General features: G+C 40.7%; 1 protein-coding gene across 1 annotated transcript in view; it reads right to left on the bottom strand.

Annotated features, from left to right (window-relative positions):
* Positions 1 to 18,693, bottom strand: part of LOC103482389 (SH3 domain-binding protein 4) — a 28,366-nt gene that overhangs the window by 6,289 nt on the left and 3,384 nt on the right. Inside the window, exons 2-3 of the mRNA XM_008438520.2 lie at positions 7,223 to 7,449; positions 3,978 to 6,331 (exon numbers count right to left, since the gene is read on the bottom strand). Coding sequence (XP_008436742.1) covers positions 3,978 to 6,331; positions 7,223 to 7,343 — 2,475 coding nt within the window. The 5' untranslated portion in view covers positions 7,344 to 7,449. The remainder of the gene's footprint in view (positions 1 to 3,977; positions 6,332 to 7,222; positions 7,450 to 18,693) is intronic.

Here is an 18,693-nt window from a genome sequence, read left to right as displayed (position 1 = left end):
AAAAAAAGTTGGATCATACGGTAGTAGCCAAAGGAAACCACAACATTTTAAAACTTGAATGATGTTTCTGGCTGAAAGCATCTGGAAGTAGTTAATTGTGAAAAGACCAGTTTTTGTAGAGTTTTGGCCATATTCCATTGATTTCAATGTAGCCAAAATATGTAATATAAGCTTAACATTTTATAAATTGTTGAAGATAACAATACCAAAAAAAAAAAGCTACCAAGAGCAGAAGTAGCAGACTATTGTATAAGTTCAATGGTAGAAATAGTAAAAGTTGTAAAAAAATAAAATAAAATAAAATAAATAGTAGAAGACAGGAAAATGGGGGACAAATAATAATAATAATAATAATAATAATAATAATAATAATAATAATAATAATAATAATAATAATAATAATAAAGAATGATAGCACTATTTTCTAATAAAGCTGTTAATCTTCAGCTGACTGATAAACTGGTCGTATTTCACCATCGTTGTTGAAGCCACTAAAGCAGATTTGAGCTTTGCATCGTGTGATGCTGAGCAACCAATAGGCAGATGTTGAAGCCTATTGGCAGAAGTTAAGACTATGCAAATGCATAGTTAAGGCAGAAATGCACGTGGTAATGTAAACAAAGGCATAAGGACATTATGCCTTTGTTTGATTAGTGCAACACTAGGGTCCATCTTCAAGTTTAAAAAAGATCTGGTGTCAACTTCAATGCTTTCTTGTAAAGTATTAAGCACTGAATAATTCTGAGCTGGAATCACTTGAAGCTGCAAACAGAATAAAAGCAAACAACTCTAGAGACTCAAGACTTCACTGTTGTGGGAGAATTAAAACGCTGCGCTGTGTTTCTCCAAAATGTCAACTGGTCTCAATATTATGTGACTAACAGAGCATGTGTGAAAGTGAAGTTAAAGGCCAGAGTTTTTTTGTTTTTTTCCTCACCAACTCGGCATCAGTGTAGCTCCCAAACATATAAATCATCACTTGTCGCAACGACTTGAGAACTCCTCTGGACACGTATTCAGGAATTATGCTAGAGTGGAAATGAACAAAGCGGGCGTTTCAATCATAGCTTGTCACACACACGCACGCACGCACACACACACACACACACACCCACACACACAGTCTGTACGTCCTGACCTGCAGAGAGCCTTTTTGATAAATAACTTATTTTGTCTGTCATCTGGCTTCCACTCTTCTCCTCTGCTACTAAACTGACACTCAATCTTCTCTCTCCAAACTCCTCTTTATTGTGTTTCAGTTCCATCTTCATTTCCCACCTGACTTGTCCTCTTACCAATCCCTCCAATTTACGGCCTCCATCTAAACCACAAAGTGGCTTTTGCAATTGTGTTCCTTCCCCACTTCTGCACTTAAACATTTTCCTGATCTCTTTTGTTTTGTGAAAAGCAACCTTGGAACCAAAACCTTTAAAAAAAATTAAGATCGGTGAAAACTTGTCTTGGGTATTATAAAGCAGCCCTGGACCGCTTCCTGAAATCAGCCTGCATCTCCTGAGAGTTGCAGGCTTTTAGAATAATTTTGTAAATTATTCTAAAAGCTTAATTTACAAATTATGCTTTGTAAATTATGGGCTGGGCTGTTTATCCAAGTGGTCAAACGTTAAACTCTGTTTGCACTAATGCTCCATTTCTCCCGACAGACAAAGCGGCTCAGAAACTGCAACACAAAGGCGGCTCCTCACTGCTGCTTTTGATCTGCTTCTCTTTTTTCTACAAACGTAAAAATCAGTGCCAAAACTCTCACGGATAAACTATGAGAGTCTATTCTCACTGTTGGAGATTCCCATTCATTTGAAGGGAGAAGATGAGCCCATGCAGCAGCATTTAAATTTATACTGCAGCCCGCACACTGAAGATCACTTTAGTTTTCTCCTCATTTTGTCTTTTCCAGAAAGCAGAAAAGTTCTCGGAAGAAAAAAAGATTTTGTGATTTTTAAAATGGACGGATTGCTGCATGTCAGATAAAAGCCTTTCTTAGACGGCATATTTTTTTCAATTATCTTTTATTATGTTCTCTTCCACACCACCGCTTCTCTGTCTATAAATGGGTCTAACTAGTGTTTACAACCTTGGGTAAATTACAGTGTTCCTGTTCTGTGTAACTTCGACTGTAGTACAAATCTGACCTCTGTCAGAGACTGTGAGACATTGTGACAAACGCTTCGAAGAAAAGGAATAAAGTAAAAGCAAACATTCTGTTGGTTTAAAAGACAAAAAGGAACAACGTGGGAGCTGCGTGCCGTGACAGGTGAAAACTAAGAGCATTACAGCAGCGTAGAAGAACAGATTCAAACATGGTGCCGTCAGAGTGCTGATTTGTGGCTGCGTTGCTGTGCCAGGACGAGAACCACTGGTCATTATTTGCAGCATGAATTTTTCTGTCTGCCCATGATCAGGAAGGAGGTTCCAAAGCACAAGGTCCAGCCCTGAATGACTAAGAAAAAACCAAAATTAACATTTTGGAATAGTCTAGTCAAAGTACGAAYTCAAATCTGACTGAGATTTGAGTTAACTTGATTTGAGCTACCTTAAAACAGGCAATTCATTATTCAAAATCTTACTCATGTGGTTTGATTAAAACTATTCTGCAGACCAAGATTTATCCACAATGATGTCAAGAACTTCTTTGCACTAATCCCAGATGCTTGATGTCAGTTGTTGCTGCTCAGCAGCTAAGAGTGGCAAAAACAATTATTGGGTCTAGAGCTTCACTACTTCTCCACATCTAGACAGTTTTTAAAATTTAATGAATAAAATTAATTAGTTTGTAATTATAAAATTGAAATTTGTGTCTACTCAGGCTATTTTTGATGACCAAATTTGTTGGGTTTGACAAAAAAAGCAAAACCAGGAAAAAAGTGCAAGTGGGGAAATGCTTTTGCACCAGTCTTTGTGTCCTGCGCTTTCTGCTTTGTCCAAAGGATCTCTAGGCTCTTGAGAAACTATTGCTTCCTGAAGGTGTGGACTGTGTTGAAGTCTTACATTTTACATCCGAGATGCATGTAGTGCACCAGTGCGACGTTATGAAAGCGCCGCGGACTGGAAATGGTCTCCATTGTAAAACAACTATCCTCCACTGCGAATACAGAAGTGCAGAGCTGAACAAGGTGGCTGTTAATATTAACTCGGTATTTGGAAGCGTCGCAAACACACACAGCTTTGTTCACTTCCTCTGCTACAATTGTTAAAACTACAGGCAGACTGCAATTCTAAAACAGCGCCGAGAATTGATGTCACGATTTCTCCTTCTGTTTGCTGATTGGTCTTGGTCAAAAGTCGATCGGAGACAATCTGAGTCGGGGGGAGACTCAGATGGTCTCAGATTGTGACTGTGTGGAGGAGAATCCCTGATCCCTGAGGCTGCACTGAAAAATCCACATTTCTATGTCGGCTCAGCACTTTCACAGCATCATAAAGACAAAAAGGACTGCCAACCGTATCAAAGCCTAATATTAATATTTAAAAGTATCAGGGCATATTTCTTTCAGCTGTTTCACTGGCTTGTTTATCCCCCCCAGGTTGATTTATATGTCTACATAAAATCAACTGGATTTATCAGATCAGCATGTTATAGGCAAACTGCACACTGTGAAACTCCAGCAACAGACATTGGTAGGGGGAACAAAGCACTCTGCTGTTTTCCACAGCTCCTCGGGCCCCTGCTACACCTTGGTGCCAACGCAGCAGTTATCAACTCCACTCCCTGCAGAATTAGTAGAACTGGATCACTGCCTGAAGCTTAAGGCCTTAAGCAGCTGCGGAGAGATTATAAACCTGAGGAAAGGATGTTGTGTTTGAGCGAAATATCCCAAACATATGGCTGTTTAATTGGACCCACAGAGGAACAAAGGGTATCCAATTGAGACCCTGTGCTTAAAACAAGAGCAAGCAATTAGTGTTCTTTATTTTCATACTAAACAACAGCCACAGAGGAACGTGCCAAAGCTGCAACTTACAGTCAGGAGCTCTTTCTGGAAGGACTTCCTCTCTTTGCTCTCTGCATTGTTGCAGTCTTCCTTTAGCCTCTCCAGGACCGACGCCACCCTCTCTGGCTCACTGTCCAGCTCTGTGCGGCAGAAATGCGTCAGGGGCAGGTTGACGTATCCAAGAGCATCCGCAAAAACGCGCCAGTTGCCGATGTTCTCCATCAGTATAGTTCTTACTGAGGCATAGATGTATGTGAGGAACTTGCAGGGCTTCAGTATTTGCTCCAGTAACAATGAGGTTGTAAGTTCAGGCCCGCTGATGTTACTGGGCTTTGTCTTGCCAACTATCAGAACATTCTTAGCATGAACAAGCCCTATTTTGCCCTGATAATACCCAATGTACCACTCTTTTGTCCACAACTGGCCCTTCAGCTTGATCATCTCCTCACTCAGAAGGGCTACAAAGTCTCCTTTTTTGTATTCAAGCAAGTACTGGTTTTTCATTTGCCTGATTACAGTTTTGATTAATTTCCCAAATTTTAGGTTGTTTATTTTTCTGTCCTGGAAAACTGGGTATTTGGTTGCAACAGCAAGAGGAGACAAAACTATTTTCCCCAACTCCTTCTTCTTCAGGAATCGCCGCTGCACTGACGTCTTTGGACCTGCTTTCGGTGGCGGTGTTGGTGTTTGGACACAAAACTGAGCAAGGATACAATCGTGGTCGTCTTTGACTTGGATTCTTAGAGTGAAATCCGAAACATCTTCAGCGTTCCGAGTGGAAATCATGTAGATCAGCCTGCTGACTTTGCCTAATCGAACCTGGAAGCCCCGGACCACTCTGGCCTGCTCGCTGGCTTTTACCTCATAGTTAGCCATGTTGGAGTAAACCTCAACATGGAGGTCTTGAGGTTTCGACAAGACAAACTGATGTTTACCCCAAAGTTGCAGGGCAACTGGTGGTGCAGACTGTGCCTGTTTACCTCCCTGGCTCACCAGCAGGCTCTTTGGAGCACATTCATGGCCAAACATGGCCACCACAGTTTTGAAGGATGGGTGGATGTGTTTTGGACCATAAACTCCTAAGGTAATCTTTTTAACAACGTGCTCCCAGACTGTAGTTTCAGGTAGTACAGACAGGGCCTGGGTAACCACACACACATACATGCATGGCTCAAGGTTATCCAGGCCCACCTGGACCGTGTCTCCATAGATGTAGGCCTGAGGAATGGGGGTATACGGCCCCTCTTTACAGTCACTCCTCACACACAAGACTTCTGTCGTCTGCCTGTGTTCCATTTTCACAACAACGGACACTTTCATCTCCAGGGTGATGGTGGTTTTGGTCTCCATGTTGCTGAGTTTGATCTCCAACACGGGGCTGACAGTGGTGCAGCGATCGCTGTTCAGTTCAAGTGGTGAGTCGAGCAGAGCTTTGATTGAGATTTGTTGTGTGTCCCCTGCTGCCACATGGCCCTCAGGCACAAGGACACTAATGTTGGTGTCTGGAAGCTGCACGGCTCCTCCTGAGCTGTCCAGACGACAGACAATGTTGGTTTCTACTGGCTGCGTTTGACCCCAGCCTGGGTTCTGACCCAGCGAATCCAGGTCGTGGCAGGACCTGGCCAACTTGCGATGAGTGAGCCACGCCGTGCGGAAGTCCTCCCTGGTCTGGAACTGCTCGGGCGCAGGCGCTTTGAGACCTCTGAAGAAACTGTTGGAGGCTTGAGGAATTTCTGTCTGAGCCTGAAGGATGGACAGTTCAGACAGGCTGTAGGAACGCTTGCTTCTAAAAAACGGGTTGTCTCTTTGAAATGTTTGCCCCACAACCGCAGTGGGACTAAGAGTGTTCAAGCTAAACACGTAGCTGGAAAAACCATTGTCTCCAGTGTTTCTGGTAGAATTGGGGCCAGAAGAAGAGAGTGTATCAAACAGAAGAAGGTCAACTGATTTCTCTTTTATTGTCTGATCACTCTGAGAACCCCTGTTTAGAAATGGATTTGTAGAGGTATGGGTTGTTGCAAAAGGATTTCCATTTTGAAAAGTGGTCGGTTTTAGAATTTCTCCTGTCCACTCTCCTAACAGGTCCATTTCTTTAGCTCCCTCCTCGTTATAGTCTGACACCGTGTCTATCACGCCGCTGTCGCTGAAGGACGAGTCTCTGTAGTTGATGGGTTCCACATAGGCAGCGGGGATGTAGCCCATCTCTGTGTTGTTGTGAGCGTACCACCACTCTCCCCCAGACGAGTCAAGAACGTAGAGGAGGTCGCCCTTAGAGAACTTGAGAGTGGTGAAGCTGGATGGACAGTAGTCCTTTATGGCAACAACTTCCCTCGCGGCACCGAAAGAAGCGGTGGTGTCCAGTCGTAAGGCACTAGGAGAAGGCACTGAAAAAAGACAGCAAAAAAAAGATTGGTTTTCTTTTCCCACGCTGCTGTGTTGTATACAATCAGTGAATAAAACAACAAGTTGTTTCACATACAAAGGGTTTAAAAAGTATTCATACCCCTTGAACTTTCAGATTTTGTTTTCACATTGAAGAAAAAGTGAAAAAAAAAACCACAACCTTCAATGCATTTAATTGGAACAAGACCAATGTTCTTTGAGTGCAACATGTTTTTTTACATTCAACCCCAAGAGTAAATACTTTGTAGACCCAACGCAGTTACAGCTGCAAGTTATCTGGAGTATGTCTCCACCACTTTTTTGTTGTAAATTTACAAAAGGTGAACAGTTTTATGTTGGGGTTTTGTTTTCTGTTTTTCTTAGTTCATCATTTATGTGCCAGTTCATTTTTGTTTCAGCCTTGTTCTTTCTAATTTCGTTATTTGATGATCCTTATTTCTGTTAGAGCTGTCTCATTGTGTTCCTGCAGCCCTGGTCTTTGTCTAGCTCTCAGCCTCTCATTCTCTCCCACTACCTGTCAGAACTTCACGTCTGCTCGCGTCAGCCCCTTGTGCTTTCTTGTGTTCGACTTGTGTCTCCTGGCTGGAACAGAATAGAACAGAATAGGCTGGAATAGACTGTTTTAGATTTATTTTTTTAAGTTCACCCTGGTTTGTGCGTTTTTGTAGTTTTCAGTACTTTTATCTTCTTTCATTATATAATCAAACTAAGCTTCTACCGTTTGTGTCTAACACTATGCCAGCCTGCATATTAACATATTTAATGTTTTTAACATCATAATTTTCTCTAAAATATATAAATTGTTCCAATCTGTAGTTCAATTAAAAGAAGTTCAACAATGAAAGCACAGTCTTATGATGTGGAATGCTGACCTTTGACATCTGTCAGACTGGCCTCCGACACTCCCTCGCTGAGATCGACCAGCGTCCCCTCCGATTTGCAGCGCGGAAGAGAAGTGTTGTTGTTGTTGGCTCTGATCCGATGAGCGGCCATGATGAGGCCCTTCACCGAGCACGGTGCAGTGACTTCCACAACTCTGGGGCACTTCTTTTTTTTTTATCTCCGGGCAATAATGGATGTCAGCAGCTGCTCAGGCTCTCTGAAAACCACAGAGTACCAAATGATAGCAATTTACATGATCAGTGAGTGTTTAGTTTGAAAGTAAGTACTGACGCTTGAGTTATTTTGCAGAGTTATTTTTCAACTCACTTTGAAAATTGTCAGCTCGTTCTGTGCGTGTTCAGTAGGGAGCTTAAAGGCCTATAGGCATGTGCTTACAGATGAATGTGTACAGAACTGTGATATAAACAAGTAAACAGATTTAAAAATTTATGCCAGTTTTGAACATATTAGATGTGTGCTTTTTTTGTCAAGAGTTGTTTATTTGCTCAGATAAATCTAACTTTTACTTGAGATGGTGTTAGTAAACATAACCATAATCCACACAAGGGCAACACATAGTATTTATTCTTCCATGAGAATGACAGATGATACAATAAATCCTACCACAGTGTACCATCCTCTGATGCCTGCTTCCTGCCAAAAAGCTAAAATCTCATTACTGACAAGAAAGTCAATGTATTTAAATGGCCTCCATAGATACCAGATCTCAATTTAATAAAAAAATATAAAATGTGTGATGTGAGGGAACAAGAAACAGCAACAGAGTGAAGTTTCAACATGGACCAAAATCTTGTTGGAAAGTCTCACATCTTGTTCTAGCTATCCTATAGACAACATTAATACGGCTTTTAGATATTGCTGTCCTGCGACTGACTGACTCCTGCATCTTAACTGCTGGAGAGAGAGACACCAGCACACCTTGCTGCTCTGCAAGGACAAGGGAGCTAAAATGGATGGATGGATTTTGTTATATTATTTTAGCATCAGTAGGAATAATTATGGATTCTCTGCATCAAAGAAAAGCAATAGGGCATTTTTATACTAGCCCATGCCTTGAACTTCACTATTCAAAGAATACATATCAGTATTCAGGACTGTTCTGTGGAACATTACTCCAAGTTACTTTGGAAAACCCTGTCAAATATTTGAAAGTGTAGGAAGCTTAAGTATTTAAACGCAATGTTAAATAATATGTAAGCAATCCAGGAGTGGCCTTTATTTCTCTTGCAGCTGACAGGCTGTACCCTCAACAGCAAAGAAAAAGAAGATTGTAGTTGTTAGTGTCTACTGTGTGTTAATGCTGTCTGACCTACTAAAATAAGCATTTTCAGAGGAGATCTCAATGTCCACAGATTTCAGCTGTTGGTGAAATCTGTTTCTAACTCCTGTTAATTCCCGAGGATCCTGCAAGGCTATAGATGATCTCCAGCTCTTTCTCTCGACCGCAGCAATATCAGTCGCTGAGTATTTCGACAGTCTAAGTAAAGAAAGCTTACATGACAGAGGTTGAATAAAAATGTACTAAGCAGCTATGAGTCAATGGAACAAAGCAGCCTGAAATATCTTAGACGTTTAACTTTAATTCATAACTAATAACCGTGACAGAGGTCCACAGGTGGTGGTATGCTCAGAGTGGAGGACGCGCAGCAGGGACCCTATTGAGTATGTATAGCCAACAGGGCCCCCTGCACCGGTCCTGAAGCTGATGTATATGTTGATTCTTCTTGTTTGGAGCTGAATAAAAGCTTCAAGGTATATCGTGTGACACCAACTAAATCACTTTGTTCCACTGAAGAAGAGGAAAACTACGTGCTGTTGAGCAATATTTCCACCGCTGTAAAAAAAACACATGCCTCATGCAGAAGAAGTGATGAGAGTAAAACAAAGAGGAGCTCCGTACTGACTTCCCCTTTTTAAAGTGTTTCAGCATGAAAATAGGAATTCATGTGTTGAAAGTTCCCTTTAATTTTAATTGGTATTTAGTTCTCCACCCATTATCTGAACCTGAGTAACTATAAGCTTTTTGTCATTAAATCTCTCTGGTGGAAAGAGAGACGGACGTGACAAAAAACACACAAGCAATATTATCGCCCTAATTTTCCTAGGACTAAACCTCGGGGTTCATCGTACGTCACTTCTGTCCGCTTCGATGACAAGTTACTTATTGAAACAAAGAAATCCCTGTTCTTTATGTAAGATTTGTACCGGTTGGGGACTGGACTGTAGAGTCCGACTCAACTCACCAGTCGATTCAGTAATATGTCATGATCAACAGTATCAAAAGCTGCACTGAGGTCCAACAGAACCAGCACTGTGGTTCTTCCAGTCTGTATTTAGATGGATGTCACTGAACAGCCTCAGTTCTGTGGAAAACAGACTGATAGACATTGAAGCAGTTGGTTATAGTTAGATATAATTTCAAAGAAAATAATAAAAATGTTTCCAGAGGTCATTATAGGTCAACAGAACAGACTTCATGACTTCCCAAGGAGTAGAATCATCTGCCTCTTTATCATTAGTGTTTATGTCAAAATCTATGTTGCTTGATAGATGCTGAATGGTAAATGAACTGAACTTACTGGTGAAAACATTTGATAACTAGAAACAATGAAGCCACAGCAGAATTCAGCAAGAATATCCCAATTTGGTCTTCTTCTTAGAACCATGCAGTCCTACAGAAATGAATTGTGTACAACATAAATTTTATGAAAGAGCGGCAATAAGGAAGCAGCAGTTGGAAAAAGGCCCAAGAAATCCGATTTGCCACAAACTTTCTCTATCACATGAGATGCCAGTCAAATAAACGGACGTGTGTGATTGTAACAAGATAAAATGTGGGAAAGTTTCAAGAGGTTTGTGTACTTTTGCAAGGCGCTATCTGGAAAGTTAATTCAGGAAGCTGCTTTATCGCTGTTACACTGTTAATGCCATCCAAATGTTCGGCACACTTGAAGGAAAGTGATGGGGGATGCACAGGGTGAGGAGAGGTCAGATGTAAACTCTGGGTGGTCTCCAGCAGTAGATACCCAGACTTCAGCCTGACCACCCTGCTCAGTTTAACAAACTCCCAAAACAATGCAATGCAAAACAATAGTGGGTGGGGTCCCTGTAAACTGGAGAAAGCGCAACAGGAAAGTCCTGAGGTAAATCGCCATGTATTGCCTGGTAATATGTTGCTGGGAAAGGCCATGATGAAGCTCGGTGTGCTTCCCTGCTGAAGCTCTCCCTCCTGACTTCTCCAGTAACATTCCTGCTCAGTCTAATCACTCAGCTGTCGGAAGACTGGCGCTGGCATCCTTTAAAGTTGCAGCATTTTTGAAACTGTCACTATGTTATGTCAGTATAATGATGCCGTGATCTGTGAAAGGATCAAGCTCCTTCACCTGCTTTCTGAGCTACAGTCGCTATCACATTTATGTTGTACTATTTCATATATTCTTCTGGTTGTCCCAGTATCTCATCGGATCCATCCATTAGGAACCACAAAGGATAAGAGATTCTTTGGGCCGATGCATCCCGTGGACAGATGTGCTTCCTTACTGACACAGTCTGTTTGAAACAGTTTCTGAATCAGTCACGTGACTTTCTTACAGCGAAACGCGAACTGACACAAGGTGAGCTCGCCGATGCATCGGTGTTGCCGGACCCATTACTAGCTAAGACTGGCTCTGATTGGTTGTTTCTAGTCATCCTGGGAGCATGCAGAGGAGTTTGATCTTTTCACAGATTAATGATCTCATACTATACTGTCACAACATAGAGACAGTTTTAACAAATATGTGAAAACAAACATTTTTTTATAAAAGTTACATATGCAGCTATAAAAGCATGACAGACATAGGAACGACTGCAGGCAAGGCTGAACATGATTGTGATGTTCTTCATGGCATAAATCCTCTGCTTGATATGGAAGCAAAACCCACTCAGGTTACAATTGAGGCAACTTGGAGCACCATTTCAAAACTGCATACTCAAAATTCAATGAACATTATCCACTTAGCAGTGAGCGCAGAAAGAAATAAAAACTGCTCAGCTCACTGCTTCACTTTTGTAGCAGCAAAGTCTCATCAACAGCAGAATGTTTAACAGAGATTGCATGGATTTTAGCACAGGCAAAAGAGAAAAAACTTTTCTCAGACTCAGAAATAGTAAAAGATTGCTTTTTGGCTTCAGCACAAATATTGTTCAAAGACTTTGACAACAAGAATGCAACTCTCTAGCAAATAAAGGGATTACAGTTATCTAATTCACCAATAATGAGGCAGATGGAAGACACTGGACAGGTCATGAGAGACCAAATGTTGATAGATCTGAGTGGAGCTCCATGTTTCTCTTAGCAGTGGATGAAAGCAAAGACGTGACTGATGTTACTCAGCTGTGTGTTTGGGTGAGGTTTCCAAAAAGTGACTCTTCTTGTGAAGAATTACTGTGCTTATCACCACTCCACTGGGGTGATTTCTCGTGATTTCTTCCTGAAATTTGCACTTTTTTTGACCAAAGACCCACAATAGATCAAACAGCTGCATCAGACCTTCCTCTGATGCAGATTGTATTGGCAGGTTGGTCCAAATAGTTTTCCATTTCGACCCGCAACCTTTGAGGATGTCTTCAGCTGGCATTCACTGAGAGCATCTGTAATCAGAACTGTGACTATAATAATAATGGAGGAAGTTGGGTTGTCACCTAGACACACAACTTGCAACTCCAAGGGAGAGATAAGCTTCCAATCAACATGCTGAAGGCAATCAAAGCATTCCAGAACAAGATAACAGCACGGCGGATGCCTGACAGAGAAGTCATCCACTTTCCCAAACTCAAAGCAACAACCACAAGTGGACAAGCTCTTGAGCAGCACTTCAGGCACAGGGAAGTAGCTGAAGCTTTGGGGGAGCTAAAGGATGAGTTTGATTCCAGATTCCTCATGATTTTACATGATAAAATCATGAGCAGTTATTAAAAACAGCATTTCTGTCCAAAGGAATGTGCAACTGAGTGGAATAATTTAAAAGATGTATATGTGCATGTTTATTTGTGCATTAAAAACAGACTGTGAGTCAAACACAGACAGGTCTTTTTCATCCAAAGTGCTTCTAGTAAATTCGCTTTGCTAACAACAAATCACAACCAACATATCAAAGTTCTGCATTAAGTTGCTGACATTACTAATCAAAATGGGTGGAATTAGGAAAACATATGAAAACTTAATACAATAAGCACTTGAATTTTGTACCCCAAGAATATTTAGTTGAATAATACCAGGTACTATTTCTTTTAATTTATTTTACCTTTAAATGTGACCAGCATTACATAGCTAAGATCCACTGGCTGATTACTTCATTATCATTTAACTGAAGTGCAAAAAATTTTTTGAACACAAAAAGACTCAATGGGTCACTGGTGGACCACTCCAGCACCCCTACCACCAGGAAATACCTTACTCTTCTGCTGTTTGCTTTCATTATCACCAGCAGACGTCAAACCAAGCTTTTAAGAGGCAATTTCTCAAACTGTCAAACAATAACTCAACTTAAGCTACTTTTATGAGTGGATTAACACAAACTTCAAAGGAAGTGTTTATCTGGTGAATATGTGAATATGAAAATTAATCTGTACGTTAAATATTTCTGTTGTTTTAACTGCTGTCTTTTCTTTAAATCAAATTTGGAAAGAGAACATGCACACTTAAAATTACAACTAAATATGTTTATGACCAATTTAAGGATTGTAACCAAAGTAAAATGATGTCAGTGGTCACAAAATGACCAAAACCAACACTTTAACTGAATGCAGCCAAACTCAAAGTTGGATATTTTTAGAAACAGTGGGAATGAAATCAGAGAGCCCTGTCTTCCAGTGGAAGAGTTGGATATGTTGAAAGTCTTTTGAAAATCTCCAACTTAATGTAAGAGTTGGTAAAACAGGCTTTTTTTACTCTTACTCCTCTAATTGTGCTAATCACTAACACGTTTAAAAATATATTATTAAACAGTTCCAAAATAGCTCCTAAAAAGATATCACTTTTCCTACTTTTTTCTTTTCCAATTCAACAGTGACCCCACATCACCATCTCAGCCATTAAATAATTTACACGCTACCTATTAAGTGAACAAAGCGGGAGTTTTGTGTTTTCACAAAAGCAAGTGTCTGGTTTTAGTGCAACCACATAGTTCTAGGCTTTTTGTCTACATGTGGAGCTGCAGATATGAGAATGAAACACTAGGAGAAAGTCTTCTTGATTGTCTGCTGAGAAATGAGCACAAAACAAGGAGCCTTATTTAAAGATGAACAATAAAAACCTAAGCTTCAAAGCAGTGTGTGCGAGTCCTGTTTTCAGAAAACTTCATCATGTGAGAAATGCTGGTTTTTATTTTAACTTATGTGCTCACTTGGCACTGGTGGCTGTTTTTTTTTTTTTTACAAAAATTTCTATCGTTAGTGCAATGCAACAAAAGATAATAATCGAAACTGAAACCCCATATTGCCCATGTCTACCCAGCACACTGCAGAAACTGCTCAGAAACATGAAGGAACACAGCAGCCCCACCAGCTTCTTACATCTCTGCCTCCTGATCTGATCCGATTTGTACGGGACAAGCTGGAACAAGTCCAACAACAACAGCCACACCTCTGCAAGTCCTAAAGTGTCTGCTGCCAAACCTCCCAGTGCCACTGCAGGAAAAGGAAAAGGAAAAGCCTCTCCATCACTATCTGGAATGAGGCAACGAATCAAATGCAGCCCACACAACATGATGTTGTTATGTATGGACTAGGCCTTTAGAGAAACACAGAGGATGGATGAATTACCCATGCCCTAGAACAGTGGTTCCCAAAGAGTTTCTTCTGGGCTCCCTATAATAAAATCCCCCCCACAGAAAAAAAAAAAAAAAAAATCAACTGGACACACACATCGTTCAACCAGACATAAACCTAGACAAATATTTTGTTTTCAAACTTCACTGAAGTTGATTTCATACTTCAAGTTGCAACAAAACAAACTACAAACCATCTTTACAGCGGAACATCTTTGTGTAACTATTTTGTTTTAGTTCTATACTGTAGAAGAGTTTTCTTTACTGTCACTGTTATTTCAAACATATTTCTTTTTTTATTTTATTTTATTTGTAACAATATTCAACTTTGCTATCATCAATACATTTTAAAAAAACCTCTGTGCAAAATGGGGTTAAAACATGAACAAAAACCCTGAGAGTTTTTTATTTTATTTTATTCATTGCTCCCTTGACACTAATTAATCATTTGCAGTTGCTCAGGGTTGTCGACGTATGGCAAGTACTGATGCAGTTTCCTCAAATCTTTCACTATATAACGCAACTTTTCTCCTTATGTTTGAGCCTCTTTTTTAAAATCTGACTTCCAGATAACCGATGTCCATTTGTAAAATCTAACCCTCACAGATCACATAAGTTGCAAACAGATTATTTTAGATTTTGTGTTTAAACATTTGTCTACGTGCCACATTTTTGGACAACAGATGAGTTTCAACTGCTAAATAATACAAAAAAGAGCTTGTAAACAAACTTTGTTTGTAGCAATCCTAGTCTGAAGCTATAGTGTTCCATTGACTGCAGCTACAGAAGGGAAAAAAAAAAGTTGAGCCATTTTCTTTTTTTTCAGTCCTGTGGAGTTCAGTGCATGTATTCCTGCTATTGCTTTATCTTTGTTTATGCCATTATCCAGTCTTTTGACACGCACCTCCCTCCCAACCTGCACTTCCTGACTCTGATTTAGGTGGAAGTGTTTGTTTCCTTGTAAAAAGGGAGTACACATCAGGAACGAGAATTAAAGCAAAGACCTAATGCAGTTTGCTGGTTTCTTTAATAACTTTTTAAACTAATCTGTATTACCGAAACACAACTGGCTTGATGGAAATTATGTTTGGACCAATTTGGATCATTTAGATTCGATCATTAGATTAGATTTTCAACTGAACGTAGCAGCACCACTGAACCTGATTATTTGAATCCTAGTTATGCTAAACTAGTGCTTTGTAAATTTCATGGAATTAGGTTTTATATTGAGCCATAAAATGACATGTTTTACTAGCTTATGAGCACATCAATAAATTTAGACTAGTTGAGTGCTGTGTGCCACTCATTAAACTTCTTCTCATGACATTTCTCCTCACACGTCATAAATCGGGACGGCCGCTTCCTGCCTCTACTCTGTGCTCAGTTTGAACTGCTGCATACTTAAACAAGGGAGACATCTTCAGAGAAGATTGTAGTGGATAACAGGAATGAACTTTCAGCAGTAAAAGGAATAAAAGCCTTCCTCTCCATGACCAAATAACTGGCTCCAGATTAGCCCTGAGAGCAGGCCGGGTCTCTGCTCTGAGCTTAAAGACAAGTCTTCCTTCAGAGACTGTGGAGGAAATGCCTTTGTGATGAGAGGCTGCTAGATCTCTACTGACTCTCCCTGCCTGCATGATTTCTTTCGAAGCACCACCCCTAACATATTGTTCTTGCCTGCTCAGTCATAGTTAGAGTTTAGATCAAGCCTACAAAAATCCAGCCCAATCCAGCCCAAGCCCACAGGTGTCGTGTCCAACACAACTAATTAACCCAAATTAAAAGCCTGATCCCAAAGAAAAAGTCCACATATTATTTTAATTCCGACTTCACTGATGTCATTTTTTTTAAACCACCATTTAAGCAATCACTGTAACTTCTCCCATTTTTAAGTTTTGCTTAAAGTCTCCCATCTTGCCACTTGTTGTGACAGTGCACTTGATAGGTTTCTWTCTCTGCCACTGCTTGAGCAGAACAGGGCTCTATGTGCATGCAGTGATTAACTTCTCCACCCTACTTCAGATCATCAACAGGTTAAGCTGTCTACTCCTCTATTTGCCATATAATAAGTAGATTAGCACAATTAAATTTTATATTGCGCAGTCCCGTTCGGTTTTCTCTGTTCTGTATGTTTTGTAGGCTCATTAAACATAACACAGAAGTCCGAACTTGACCTGGACTCGACCATCAAGGAAAATACTGATCAAACAGACTACTAATTTGATCTGGGATCTGCACACTAGTAGGAGATTATGGATCTGGTGAGARACACAAAGCATCTGTTGCTGACTCAACACTGACGAGGCCTCGTGCGTCCGGAAACAAAGAGGAATCCATAATCGTGTGTCCGGCAGCGAAACAAAGCTGCACACCACAGAGTGCAAACAAACATCTCAGTGAAAACCTGTCTGTAAACCTGCAGAAAGTAGCAAGCAATTTGGAAAAGATGAAAAGAATACGCAGGCAAGATCCTGAGAGAGAAGCAGATCCCTTTTCAGACCTTCTTTCCAGCTCGTCAGAGAGTGAAATACGCCAATGAAGTGGCTTATCCACTCTGTTATTAATAATTAAGACTCGCATTTGGTTTATGGTACATAATAAGTAAATAAGCGAGGTTTCTCACGAGTACTTTCTACAACGAGGCCAGAGACGGTGAGGAAGCTGCTATTGGCGGTGAAGCAGGTTCACACTGAGACCCTCACCTGGGAAGTTAGGAGTTCAGTTTGAGTTTTGTTTGTTCTTAATGTTGACTTTTTTATATGTTCTATGTTCAATGTTTTTAAGAGTGAGCGGGGAGCCCAATAATCTGTGTGATATAATTAAGAAATATAATTTAGATGAGTAGCAGGTTGATAAAATTGGTGTCAAACAACATCAATGGTTTACATAGTCCAGCATAAAAAGGTGGAAAGTCTTATCTAAATTTAAAAGAGACAAAGCCCAAAAGGTTTCATTGGAGGAAACATATGTAGTTAATATTGAGCATGTTAAATGGAACAAAATGGGTCTCGAACATGGTTTTTACTTTCCCCACAGTTCTGGGAGGTGAAGGTGATTTTGCTGTCTGGAGCACTGATGGTGCCATTACTACCATCCTGACCAGGCAGGATTGGTCCCTGTATAAACAGTAAGTCTCAGTAAGCAAGTCTCTATTTCTGATCCTAGAAATAGCAACAACAAAGGGACCTTTAGTCTGTGGTGGTGACTTCAATATCCAATTAAACACTCAATTGGATTCTTCTCATTAGGGAAAGTTGATGTGTGAAATAGTGGTATTAGGATACCACTATCCTAATAGTGGTATCCTATTAGGATAGTGGACGAATTCTATCAGGTGTAGAATTCGTCTACACCTGATAGACGAATTCGTTCTTGAATTCGTCTATCAGGTGTAGACGAATTCGTTCTTGAATTCGTCTATCAGGTGTAGACCTGATAGACGAATTCATGAACGATTCGTTTAAGCTCAAAAAGTGTGAAATAAGTCCCAATACAATTTCTGATCATAATCGTGCATGCTGATATTTGTCTGAACAAGAAAAAATAGGCAAGGTCTGTCCACTGTCCACTTTTAAAGCTCGTCTTAAAACCCATCTATTTTATTTGACTTTCAACTCCAGCGTGATGCCATCATGTCAATATGAACCCGACTCTCTGAGGAATATTTCCAGTATCTTGTTGAATCTACGCCATGAAGGATTAAGGCATTTCTAAAGGCAAAAGGGGACCAACCCTGTACTAACAAGGTGTACCTAATAACATGGCCGGTGAGTGTAAATCCACAGCGCTAACAGTGAGATGTAAATCACACTGATGTTTCCTTTCTGACAGCGGCACCAGCAGTGAACAGTCAGCTGATGCGTAGAGCATGAAGGAGTAGCAGCGGGTGGACTGGGAAAGGCCGAGCTCCGTGATGACTTACTCTTGTTATGAATGGACTTGCCTCATTCCCCGACACGTAAAGCAAAAGCAGGCGACGACGGCCCTGGGCTGGGCGTGTGTGACAGTCACCAGCTGCCTATCTGATGCCCTCGCTGTCATGACTCACGCGGTAACCAGCTGGAACCAGGGGGACTCAACAACATCAGGACACGCACATTCACCCCATGAGGGAAGGGGTGAATGTGAAGTTTTATCTGGAATCACATGTGCACATCCACACAAAGACTTCTATTCAAGGCCAGCTAAAACACCAGATTGGGCTTTTCGATGAGAGAAGGGTGATAACATGTCCTTTTTCTGGACAAACAGATTCTCACAAGCCTGCAGATGCAGCTCAGTCCTGGCAGAGACGTTCACTGATCAAATTAACATTGCAACCCTGGGTGGGAATGTTACTGAAGAGCTCAGTGAGTGGTTACTGGACTCAGACAGAACTACCAAAGCAAGCAACAACTATGCTGATTATGAACACATTGAATATAATCTTCACAATAACTGAGCTTAATCACTATAGTTGATCATAAAAGAAGGTGATTTCTTTCATTTATTCCTTGAGAGGTCTGTGCATTAGGATAACTTGCTGCAATCTGATGAGGCCATGCATGTTTTAACTATTGTAGCTTTGTCAACTAATTGAACTGAAACACATTTACTGCGCAAATCTTCTTATTCGAGGACAAAGCGGTCTG

The sequence above is a fragment of the Poecilia reticulata genome, linkage group LG2 (genome assembly GCF_000633615.1).
Source record: "Poecilia reticulata strain Guanapo linkage group LG2, Guppy_female_1.0+MT, whole genome shotgun sequence".
Lineage (NCBI taxonomy): Eukaryota > Metazoa > Chordata > Actinopteri > Cyprinodontiformes > Poeciliidae > Poecilia > Poecilia reticulata.
Note: the sequence above shows the minus strand (reverse complement) of the source record. Positions and strands in the feature narration are given on the sequence as shown.